This window comes from Carassius auratus, chromosome 22, assembly GCF_003368295.1.
Source record: "Carassius auratus strain Wakin chromosome 22, ASM336829v1, whole genome shotgun sequence".
Lineage (NCBI taxonomy): Eukaryota > Metazoa > Chordata > Actinopteri > Cypriniformes > Cyprinidae > Carassius > Carassius auratus.
Genome location: NC_039264.1, coordinates 14,812,647 through 14,825,979, shown reverse-complemented (window position 1 = coordinate 14,825,979; position 13,333 = coordinate 14,812,647). Strand labels below are relative to the sequence as shown.

General features: G+C 34.4%; 1 protein-coding gene across 1 annotated transcript; it reads left to right on the top strand.

Moving 5' to 3' along the window:
* The first annotated feature begins 6,150 nt into the window (after positions 1–6,150).
* Positions 6,151–11,464, top strand: LOC113039792 (gastrula zinc finger protein XlCGF57.1-like). The gene is made up of 3 exons (XM_026197891.1): positions 6,151–6,214; positions 6,662–6,825; positions 9,702–11,464. The coding sequence occupies exons 2-3, from the start codon at positions 6,771–6,773 to the stop codon at positions 10,967–10,969; spliced, it is 1,323 nt and encodes a 440-aa protein (XP_026053676.1). The 5' UTR covers positions 6,151–6,214; positions 6,662–6,770; the 3' UTR covers positions 10,970–11,464.
* The last annotated feature ends 1,869 nt before the right edge of the window (positions 11,465–13,333 follow it).

The window sequence follows — 13,333 nt, the reverse complement described above, 5'->3', positions numbered from 1 at the left end:
TAAGTAAGGTAAATTATTGGATTTTACAGAGACTCTACCCTTCTTCCAAAGCAGCTAACTATTGTTTCAGCTATTAAAATAATTCAGTTTTTTATGTAATGGTAAAGTGATTATATTTTGTTTATTTATTTTTTTTAAACAATTTCAATTTAGAAAAATGTTTGGAGCATTTTTTATTTTATTTTTTGTAAATTTTTGTTTTTAAAATGACGACCAAGCAGCCAGCGGCAGATTGTGAGTTGATCATAGCCTATGTTTGAGAAATTAAGCCTTCTTAAATCATCACGACTTGCCTTAAATATAGATATAAAACAGTTCAAGCATATCGCAATGTTAGTTAAAATGTTTACCCTATATAGCTGTGTGCTGTTAGAAGTATATCCAATCATTTGAGTGGAGAGGAGCTAAAGCGCGCTTTGCAGGTTGTGATCACTTACATTTCAAACAGCTTAAAATACACAGTTGTGGAAGTAACGGAATACAACTACTCATATTGTAATTAAAGGTCCATTGAAGTGCCTTGAAACACACAGCATTATTCTATGTATGGTGACAAGAGGGCGGGACATATTGAGCAGCCACACCCCCTTGTTAAAATAGCCAATAGGGCTTGGGCGCCGCATTCTGGGACGTGGTGACCTTGTTGATGGCCTTTCGAATGTAAACATACAGCAAGTCGAACGAGAAGAAGCAGAATTGGGACAAAGAAAAAGATGCTAAAATCATGAAAAGGTTTTGGGATTTACAGCGATACAGAAAACAGGGATGTCAGTGACCGGTATGTGGACGAAATCGGCACTTTGGTTTGGATTTATATGAAATTCCCAACAATTTCTTACAGTAACGTGATGCATTTCTGGTTTCAAATTGTTGCTTTTAATTTCTGTCATGGTGGTACTTTTCCATAACACTGAATGTGGAAATAAAGAGTTGGTTATGCTTAAAATGTTGATCTTTTTTTCTGTTTGTTTGTTTGTTTGTTTTTGTTTAGTTGTGCAGTTATTAAATCAGATTGTGTGTGTAAACCATACTTTTGTAACATATGATACTTTGTAACATTAAAAACACTGTGTACATACTTTTGAATTGTTGTTTATTGTTTATTTTTGTGCCAGAAAAGCTTTGTAACAAAGAGGACAACTATTCCAAAATAAATTAAAATAATAAAATTAATTAAATGAATTAAAAATGAAATTAAAATTAAAAGATAATAAAGCCACAGGGTCTAATAACCTTAAGAAATGAACTTTAAAAGTACAAAATAAAAAAACAACAAGCTTTGCTTTTTTTTTACATAATAATTTTAAATGAATGCGTTTTAAAATAAATAACACTTTTGTGTCAAAATAAAAACTTTATATCAAAGAGGATAACTATTCCCAAAATAATTTTAAACCATTTTAATAAAAAATAAATGAAAATTAAGAAATACTAAAGCTACGGAGCCTTATAACAATAACAAATTACCTTTAAAATCACAACAACAAAAATATTGCACAACAAACTAGTCTTTTTCTAAATAAATAAAAATAAATAAGCTTTAAAATAAATAACACACTGTGGCTATATTTTTAGGACTTGCTTTAAGGCATGTTTGCATTTTAATAAAAAAAAAACAAGCTCCCTGACCTTGGATGGGCTGAGTCTGTGAGTTCTTCTATCAGAGATAATCTGCCCAGTTTTAGAAAAAACAAATTCAGATGACACGGATGTGGCCACAATGCAAAGTCTTGTCTTTGTGACTTCAGAAAAGCTTGTGTATACTGGTGAAAATCTCCTCCACCAGGCCAGAGGGTCTGATGTGCGGGGTAAGAGTGGCTCTGCAAGGTTGGCCCGCATCTCTATCATAGCATCTGAGGTCTTAGAAGAGGTAGCAGAAGGCCTCAAACTTGCTAACCTCTCGTCAAAGTCTTCCCAAAACATGGCCCCTGCACTGGCAGTCGCACCAGGATCTGAAACTCCTCACTCTGAGCTGGGTTAAAACTGTTAAAGCTGAAGTTATCATAACCTTAATGTCTTAAACTAACATTAATAATTCAAATTCAAAATGTTATTTGCTTTTAATGTATGTCATTATGTCCTTTTTTGAGCAATCTTCTTATACATATATTACACCAATATGTCAAGTCTGCCTAGGAAAAGCAATTATTATACCAGCAAACTCAAAATTGGAGTAAAAATGAACAAACTAGTCTATAAATACTTTTTATTGTAAGCTTGGATTATTATATTATTATATAGCCTAGTGTTTATTTACCGATAGACAATCAAGAAGACAAATTAATCAAATTTTTATTTATAACAGGGTTTTATTTATTTATAAAATAATAACAAACCACAGATCCTCAACAAACAGTAACAAAAACACAGTGACAGAAATGTCAGAAATAGCGCATGGGTCTGTCACGTGATTAAGGAACTAGTCAAACTCGACCTGAGACCCGAAAGACTCATGAGATGAACTAATCAATTCTCTTTCCGGCTCACGACCGCGTTGGTTTTGCGTATGGGTCTGTCACGTGATTAAGGAATGACTTAAACCTGAAGACTTCTTCTTGTCAGATAAGAGGTGAGATGAGCTAATCACAGACTGAAGACCCAGGTAAAGAATTAATATTTTTTTCTGTATCTTATAGCATTTTAGTTTTGTATTGTTTGTAGTGTGATCAACGTTTGCCTAAGTACTAGATGTGTTGGGGAGGTAGTACTTAATATTTGAATTACATTTTGCTAAAATGAACGAAATGACTCGAAAAAAGATTAGTTCATTTTGCTGAACGAGATTCAAAAGTCCAAGTCGGTAAAATGATCCGAACTTCCCATCACTACTCCAAGCAGGAAAGAGGTGGAAAGTTAATCCATTTTAATTTTTTCCCCCATAGCAATTATGTGTTGCGCTATTACACCCCACATTACAGCAACAGTTTACCATGGTTGAAATAGATTTTTAATTAATCAACGACGCAGCTGATAGGGAGTACGTCTAAACATTGCGCAGTAGTCCGAGTGGCGGTAAAGGAGGCCATAAACATGGTAACCACGCCAAGTAATGACGTCACGACGCCCAAGCCATATAGTGTTTTTTATTTATTTATGTCTGCTCTGGCCAAAGCCGTTGAGCTCGGTAAAGTCATATTTGACAACCACAGTATAACAGATTACCCCTATATTCAATTTGAAACTCTTAGTAAAACAAAATAGTGGTAATAATCATGCTGAGGCTGTTGAGTTGTAAAAGTTTTTAATATATGCTGACTCTTGCATATGATCCGCTCTGTGCAATTCCGTCTCTGGACCAGAGCCAAAGTTTGGATTAGACTGTGTATGTTGCCACAGTTCAATTCAGTTCAATTCAAGTTTATTGTATAGCGCTTTTTACAATACAAATCGTTACAAAGCAACTTTAAATTATGTTTCTACAATATTTAGTAGTAGCTAGTAGTTTGTGCACGTTTGACAGGATTTTAGAAAAAAAAAAAAATAAAATAATACAAGATGTAGTCAGCTAGACGATGAACTATCAATATTATTAATTGATAGTTATTATATGATGCAGTCACACATGTAGCAATAATTGTTAGTTCTGTTTGTTGATTCAAGGTTAGCATCATCTGGGGTCCTCTGAGGGTCAGCATCATCTCTTCTCAGGTGTTCTGGATCCAGACTGGAGCTTGTGTAAATCCTAGTTACATCCCGTGGCAAAACATAGAAACAAAATAGAGACATCATTAGCATAGCTGCTGATCCAACAAAGTAAAATTAGTTTACAGAGACTGTAAAATTGGGGTAATATGATCATATTTTCTTGACCTTGTAAGGACTCTAGCTGCTGCATTTTGGACTACCTGTAGCTTGTTTATTGACGAAGCAGGACAACCACCTAGAAGTGCATTACAATAGTCCAGTCTAGAGGTCATAAATGCATGAACTAGCTTTTCTGCATCAGAAACAGATAACATGTTTCGTAGCTTGGCAATGTTTCTAAGATGGAATAATGCAGTTTTTGTAACATTGGAAATATGATTTTCAAAAGACAAATTGCTGTCTAATATAACACCCAGACTTCTGACTGTAGAGAAAGTAACGGTACATCCGTCTAGTTGCAGATTGTAATCTACAAGATTCTGTGTAGTGTTTTTTGGTCCAATAATTAATATCTCTGTCTTATCCGAATTTAATTGGAGAAAATTATTTGTCATCCAATCTTTTACATTTTTAACACACTCTGTTAGCTTAGATAATTGGGAAGTTTCATCTGGTCTCGTTGAGATATATAGCTGAGTATCATCAGCATAACAGTGGAAGCTAATTCCGTATTTTCTAATAATATTACCAAGGGGCAACATGTATATTGAAAATAGAAGGGGACCTAGGACGGATCCTTGTGGCACTCCATATTTTACTGATGATAAATGAGATGACACCCCATTTAAGTAAAAAAATGGTAGCGATCGGACAGGTAGGATCTAAACCATCTTAGAGCCTGCCCTTGAATACCTGTATAGTTTTGTAATCGATCTATGAGTATGTCATGTTCTATGGTGTCGAACACTTCACTAAGATCAAGTAAGACTAGAAATGAGATGCAGCCTTGATCTGACGCAAGGAGCAGGTCATTTGTAATTTTAACAAGTGCAGTTTCTGTGCTATGGTGGGGACTAAAACCTGACTGAAATTCTTCATACAGATCATTTTTATGCAGGAAGGTGCTAAATTTCACGTGAAACCAGTCCACATTTGCCCCAATCGAAAGCATATTTACACTATCTGAATAATTCTCTATCACCTACATTGTGCACTACGAGCCATTCAATGTACAGGAAATAGTTCACTGTGAACAAGTGTCCGATTTCAGCCGGCGCTTCAGAGTCTATAGTTATAGTGCAGGGGTGGAGGCTTTGGATTCTAGAGAGCATTTGATTGGTTAGAACACTTGATGAGAAGATGAAGTGCGATATGATGTCATGAAAATCCGTGATCCGTTTTAACGGAAGTAAGAGACTGTAAGTTTTGAATGCAAATTTTTATTATTGTTTCGGAAAACCATCTTATTCATAACCTTAAAGCTAACATATTAATACTAAAAGCTAAAAAAAAAAAAAAAAAAAAGAAACTTACATTTTAATTTGTGGAGAAGTTAAGTAGGTTTTTTTTTGTGGTACTATATTTTTTTTAATCTGTATTTTTACTTATATTTAACTACAAATTTTGCAAATAATCTACCTCATTACTTTTAAATAATAGTTTGTAACTGAGTAATCCCACAATTTAAATTGATTTTCAAACCTTTGACAACACTTCAATAGCCAATAAAAATATCTGAATGTAAAGGGACCAGTAAAATCCCTGATATCTGGACCGGGAAAAGCCACAGCTGCAGAAGGTTTTGAAGAGCTGACCAGACAGATCATGTGTGGACAACAGAAACCCTAATGAAGTGATTATGTTCTTTTTCTAGAGCTTTTCAGAAAAAAAGGAAATTTGGAAAGTAAAGGTCATTGAGGGAACAATGCTGATGGATAATTTTTATAGCAATTGTCTTCTTTCATCATTGATCGTTTTTATGCCCTTTCCCTTCATAATTATCACATTTTTTTTTTAATGAAATAAATACTCAAAACAGTTTCCCAACAAATAACCTAAACTTAAAATTCCTTTCACATGTGATCAATGTTGAAAGAGTTTCCAACAAAAAAAAAGGAAAACTACATTTAATTGCAGTAACTAATTGGTCATTAAACCACAACCAGCATGTTGCAACAGTTATTATCGCTGGCATTCATACATTTGCTAGGGACATGGGATTTAGCACATTTACTATACTTATTATCTGTTGAATTTTTCTAAATAATAATAATAAAAAGGAACAATTTATGTTTCAAGATATGTTGCAATGATGCCATGTGTACTTCGATAGCTGGTTCTTTGCAATATCATGTAGTTTATATTGGGTAGTATAAAACCACTATCCAAAAAAATTAAAACCTATTCAATAATTTAAATTTTAATATTTCTCACTACGTGTATGTGACTGATATTACATACGAAACGTGTCACAAAGGAGGATAAAAACAACAGGCACATGTCACGCTCGTCGTGTCAATGGTCCACTCGTCAATAGGGGGCGGTAAATGCACTTATTTGTGTAAGATCCTACGTAACACAAGAAGACGACGTCACCTCTAGCGTCATCAGTCAGCGTGGGTCTCCCGAGGTAAGACAATCGGTTCACTGTGCTTCATGTAATGTACAATTATAAAACACTGTTTGTTAAAGCAGCATTTCACGGATTCATTCTGTATCGTTTTCATCTGGTTCAGCGTTGTCTGTGCGTCTTTTCTGGCGTCCGCTGACTGAAATAAACATTAAGCCTAGCAGACAACAACAGTGCGAGGAACGTTAATGCTAAATTCATTCAAGACCTGTGATTTTGTGTGTTTTTATGTCCGTGTATTATTTTGATAATTTTGAGCAATAATGGTATTGTTTTTGAGTGTCACTTCATCAAGTCAAATTTTCCAACAAATTAATGTTATTTGTATTTATATTTTGCCTGTGGGTGATTTATATGAAGAGGTTTGATTGTAACACTCAATTTGATGATGAACGCATTGAATTTAATAACTGTTTATTATTATTATTATTTATTTAATTTTTGCAGCGATTCACCTACAGTTCAGCATTTTCAAAGTGCTTTACCAATAAATGCTGGAATGTTCCCATTAGCCTAAAAGTGAAGAAGATTAAGTTTGTGTGAGAAAATTGAAAACATGAATGATCCAGAGCCCTGCAGAATAAAACAGGAAGATATTGAACAACAAATAGGTTGGTGTTTGTTCTTAATTCTTTAATAAAGTTATAATTCTTTTAAAGCTGAAGAAATAAAATTGATAAAAAAAATGTTCCACAATCAGTTATCGAAGTACATAGACAATAAGTGTTCAAAACTGTCTCCAAAAAATTGAGTATTTTTGGCTTATTTTCTAGTATATTTATATATATTAAAAAATGAATCAGGAAGCGTTTACATGTCAAGTAAAATGACTTAAGATGCAATGTCTTGTGTTTCCTGATTCCAAATTGTGTTTATTTTTACTGAAAACAACTAAAAATATCTGACAATGGGGTACAAAACAAACAAACAAAAAAAATATATTGTTTAGCCTTAGATTAAAGATTGTTTTTCTTGCCCCATTGGCAGATGTTTTTGCTTGCTAAAAAACTAACAAAAATTGGATATGTATTTAAAAAATAAGACATTAGCCTAGTTTTCACAGACAGGGCTTAGACTATTGTAAGCCAGGAATAGGCCATCATTTAGTAAGGATGTTTAAGTAAGTCTTACAGGTGCATCTCCAAAAATCTGAATATCATAGAAATGGTCTTTATTCTTTGTAATGAAAAATAATAATAAATAATATTATGTGATAGATTCATTGCACACAAACTGAAATATTTTAAGATTTTTTGTTTTTGTTTTAATTCTGATGGTTATGACTTACAACCCTGGAAAAAAAAAATACAGTATCTCAAAAAATTAGAATATTCCATTGTGAGCTTGATTCGTTTAATTTTCATTATAAATAGTGGGTACCTCTTGGGCTAATTTATAACATGCAACCACAATTATGGGAAATACTTCTGACTTTTGTCCAGAAGACAATCATCAATAGGAGGGTGAGGGTAAGCCACAGAAGGTCATTGCTGAAAGGGCTGGCTGTTCACAGAGTGCTGTCTCAAAATATATTCACAGAAAGTTGACTTGAAGGAAAAAGTGTGGTAGGAAAAGGTGCACAAGCAACAGGGATGACCACAGCCTTGGGAAGATTGTCAGGAAAACCCAGAGTCAGCGCATCAAGAAAACATCAGAAGCATTTCACCTGGGGTAAGGAGTAAAAGAACTGGACTGTTGCTCAGTGGTCCACAGTCCTCTTTTCACATGAAAGTAAATTTAGCATTTCATTTGGAAATCAAAGTCTGGAGGAAGAGGCACAGAATCCAAAGTCCAGTGTGAAGTCAGTAATGATTTGTGACATCTGCTGGTGTTGGTCCATTGTGTTTTATTAAGTATAAAGTCAATGCAGCCATCTATCAGTAGATTTTGGAGCACTTTATGCTTCCATTTGCTGACCAGCATTATGGCGATGATGATTTAATTTTGCAGTAGGATTTTAGCACCTGCCCACAGTGCCAAAAACACTTCAAAGTAGTTTGCTGACCATGATATTACTGTGCTTGATTGGCCAGCCAACTCACCTGACATGGGCCTCACAGAGAATGTATGGGGTATTGTGAAGAGGAAGATAAGTACCATCTGAAAAACAGTACAGAGGAGCTGAAGGCTGCTATCAAAGCAACCTGGGCTTCAGTAATTCCTCAGCAGTGCCACAGACTGATCGCCTCCATGCCACCCCGCACTGTAGCAGTCATTCATACAAAAGGCGCCCCAACCAAGTATTGAGTGCATAATTAAACCTGCTGTGGAGATCTTGAACATTTCTATTTTAAAATCTTTGTTTGATTTGATCTTTGATTTGAGATACTGAATTTCTAATTTTCCTAAGATGTAAATCGTAACCATCAGAATTAAAACAAAAATCTCTTGAAATATTTCAGTTTATGTGCAATGAATCCAGAATATAAGAAAGAAACTACAAAAAAACTACAAAAAATAAAGAACTTTTCCATGATATTCAATTTTTTTTAGATGCACCTGTGCATTTTAGTCTGGTACAAGGCTTAAAGAGATAGTTCACCCAAAAATGAAAATTTGATGTTTATATGCTTACCCTCAGGGCATCCAAAATGTAGGTCACTTTGTTTCTTCAGTAAAACACAAATTATGTATGATTTTTAACTTCAGCTGGTGCTGTCTCTCAGTCTACAATGCTTATAAATGGTCATAGAATCCATGAGAGAGAAAAAAAACATGCACAGAAAAATCCAAATTAAACCCTGCAGCTTGTGACGACACATTGATGTGTAAAGACACAAAACAATCAGTCAATGCAAGAAACTGAACAGAATTTATATATATATATATATATATATATATATATATTTTTTTTTTTTTTTTTTTTTTTTCTCTGGTTCAATGTCCGAAATGTTAGAACTCTTGTGAAAGCGCTTCACATCAGCAAGTGCCTGAGGCAACTTCTTCTTCCTGCTTTATTAGCGGATCGCAGACATATAAGTGCATTACCACCACCTATCATTTAAATGTACCATTGACACTCTTATCTAGAATCTCAATTAGGAGTGTCAGGGGTCCACTTGAGAGATGGGTGCCGGTAATGCACTTATAAGTCTGCAATCCGCCATAAAGCAAGTAACAACAGTTCTAACAGTTCTAACATTGCATGAACCAGAGGTTTTTATATATATATATATATATATATATATTAGTCACCTACATCTTGGATGCCCTGGGGTAAGCAGATAAACATAACATTTTCATTTTTGGGTAAACTACCCCTTTAAGCCTTGTCTGTGAATTACAAAAATGTTCAATTTGTGCAATCTGTAATTTTTAAAAATAATAATTCAGTAATTCAAGTTCAGAGTGTATCAGAATGTTCATATTTCTATTATTATAATTATTATTTTCCTTATTTCTCTCTTTGATTTTTATGTAAATGAAATGTATTTATTTTAGTAATACAGTATATATATTATTTATTTATTTATTTATTACTTTTTAGACCTAAAAGAAGAGAACAAGGAGGTTGAAACAGGGGAGAAACATCAGGTCAAAACTGAAGATCTATCCTGGAGCTCCTCACTGAAAAATGACATTTTATGTTTCACTTGCTTTCACTGTGGAAAGGGTTTCTCATGCGAGCGGAATCTTGAGATTGAGATAATATTTCATTTTGGAGGGAAGCCTTATGCATGTGATGAGTGCGAGAAGATTTTTACAATAAACGGAAACCTTATTGAACACATAAAAAGTCATACCGCAGAGAAGCCACACAAATGTGATCAATGTGGGAAGAGTTTTGCACAAAAAGGTAACCTTAGTGTACACAAGAAAATCCACACTGGAGAGAAACCATATGCATGTGACCAATGTGGGAAGTGTTTCATACAAAAAGTACCTTTTAATGATCACATGAAAATCCACACTGGAGAGAAGCTGCACACATGTGATCAGTGTGGGAAGAGTTTTTCACAAAAAAGAAACCTTAGTGAACACATGAAAGTCCACACTGGGGAGAGGCCGTTCACATGTGATCAGTGTGGGAAGAGATTCACACATAAAGGTAACCTTAATGAACACATCAAAATCCACACTGGAGAGAAGCCATATGCATGTGATCAGTGCGGGAAGTGTTTCATACATAAAACAAACCTTAACGAACACATGACAATTCACACGGGAGAGAAACCGCACATCTGTGCTCAATGTGGGAAGAGTTACGCACAAAAAGGAGGCCTTAGAGAACACATGAAAATCCACAGTGGACAAAAGCCACACACATGTGATCAATGTGGGAAGAGTTTCATAAAATCAGGTGTTTATAAAGTACATCTTCTTACTCATTCCAGAGAAAGGCTATATAGCTGTGATCAATGCGGTAAAAAGTTTTTTAGGGCAGATTTCCTTAAGGATCACATGAAAGTTCATACAAAGGAGAAGCCTTACGTGTGTTCTTTGTGTGGAAAGAGTTTTAGTCAGATGAGTACTTTAAAATTGCACCAGAAAAGACACAGCGGTGTGAAGGATCATGTTTGCTCTGAATGTGGTAAGGCTTTTTTTACGGATGGTGCACTGAAAGTGCACAGGACAGTTCACACTAGAGAAACACCTTACAAGTGTTCACACTGTGACAAGAGCTTCAAACGCTCAGAATATCTGAGGATACATGAGAGGATCCACACTGGAGAGAAGCCGTATCACTGTCCTTCATGTGGGAAGAGTTTCACTCATTTTTCTTCTCTAACCGCGCATAAAAAAATTCACGTCTGAGATTTTATAGCAATTACAGAGTAGTAGTTAGAGTTCTGATCTGTAACGCTGCATAAAACAAGTATATTGAGAATTGATTGATCAAAGATTATTAGAACAAGTTAGAACTGATTGTTGATTATTTCAGAATATTTTTTTTAATCATTTGTTCTAATCATTTTATTATTATTATTCAACCTTCCCCCCATGGCCATATCCCACCTGAACAACTCACAACCTCTCACAGTACTGTACATCTGTAAATAACTTCATCTGTATATAGCACATATACACATTCACAGTTCTTTCAATGGACATTTTTGCTTTTTCTGTATATTTTTATTACTGTTTTTATTAATAATTTATTGTCTATTTTCTCTAGCAGTAGTGTTTTATTAACATATTTTTATGTATCTTCTGCACTATGTTTGCACTTGCTGTACTGGAAGCTCTTAACGCCAAGACAAATTGCTGATGTGTGTAAACACAATTGGCAATAAAGCTCTTTCTTATTCTGATTAATTTGTCTTTCTATGTTTTAACATTTCTATCACTAATTTATAAAATTCTTAAGTTCATTGCAAATCAAGGATTTGTTGATCTGGGTTTCATTTTTACATTGTGTTGCACTTTTAAACAAAGATGAACAAATCAGGGATAAGAATTCTAACCTGCAATTAAAATCTTCAGCAACTATTAATTTTCTCCGCCATTATTAATACACCATGTAATTAAACAGCAACAATGTCAATATTCTTTATCCTAAACTGTCTCTGACATGTTGTTTTGTCGATAAAGAAAATAAACTTGTGAAATGCCAACCGTCTTTATAAACTGCTATGTATAGAGACTATTGATCAAACATCTGGGGCCTGTACCATGAAGCCGGATTAGCTGGCTAGCCAGGTAAATTTCAGTTTAGTTTGCACCAATCATGGGTTTTAGGCTACCAAGAAAGTGGTTTGTTTTTTGGCTGCATTTATTGCCATACTAACTCACACTCCACTGCTAACCTGCAATATGTTCTGACTTTGAGTTCTTAAACTGAAATTTGGTGACAAACAATGGTGACAATAAAGATGTTATAACTATTGTTATTATGTGTTACCCATGTTAAAGCATGCATTGCAGGATGAAACATTTAGTTGATTGTCTCCATTGTTGAGATTCATATTCTTGATGTCTCTGTCTCTCTCTGTGCGTGCGTGTGTGCGTGTACATAGTACAATAATTCTTAGATAAATACTTTGTTTGCATGTTGTAGTTTTACATGGTTGATTACAGAAAATCTATATGTACTGTTAAAAAAAATAACTCAAAATTTTGCCAAATTCTACTAGAATAAATATTTATTTAAATATTGTGTATATCAAAATTCTACATATACTTTATATATATATATATATATATATATATATATATATATATTAAAATGTTTTCCATCATAATAAAAATCACAAAAAATTGCATCACTGTCCATTACTGTTCCTACTTGTGATGGTTTTTGAGTTTATCTGTCAATCTAGTTGATGTAGCCAAAACAAGAAAAAGGGCATCACATACATTACATTGTTCTCAATGCCATTTAACTACAAAACATGGCGTCTTATTTACACATGAACATTGATATGTATATATAAATTGGGAGAACTGGGATATTTTTTATTATAGAATCAAAGTATTAAAAAAAAGCTCCTTTATTAGATAAATAAAATAGTCATCTATTTGTTTTCAGGCCAACATTTACATTAAACCATTTAATGCTCTCTCCATCTTAACTCCATCACCCTGTATACAGAGAAAAAACCTTAATATACATGAATCCCACCTATAACCAAATACACTCAAAAAACGACTCTTTGGCTGAACATGATTCTTTTATGGACAGTGGTTCCACATGTTTGTACCATGTTATTTGGACAAATCAAGTTATAAGGACATGTCTACTTCTAGTTGAATTTACTCAGTTTGTTTTAGTTCATCCTTCATGAAATATCTGAGTAGAGATAATATGTTTTACGTCCATTTCTTGTCCATTTCTTGTCTCCTATAGGAGATATATTGCCAATATATTGCAATACATTTGGGAGTCTGCACAGGCTGTTTATTTTGAAATTGACAGGGATTTTTGACTTTTATTTTGCATTTCTGGTGCGACTTATGCGCGTCCGTCAAAAATAGACTAGGCGCCTATATTTAGCGAAGCGGCGCGGAGAGCCGCTTCTGGGAAGCTTCTGAAACGCGCTGTGTCGCGGCCGGTGTAAACACAAGCATTGAGTAGAATGGGCGCGATCAGCTCTGGTAGCCGTGTCGCAGCCGTAATGCGCCGCACACGTGTTCAGTGTAAATGAGGGGTAATAGTGGGTGACTCTATTATCAGAAACA

Bases quoted from the DNA above. Each gene is read 5' to 3' on its own strand.
- LOC113039792 (XM_026197891.1), top strand. From the start codon at position 6,771: ATGAATGATCCAGAGCCCTGCAGAATAAAACAGGAAGATATTGAACAA. The intron at 6,826-9,701 runs GTTGGTGTTTGT...ATTACTTTTTAG, and splicing joins AGATATTGAACAACAAATAG to ACCTAAAAGAAGAGAACAAG.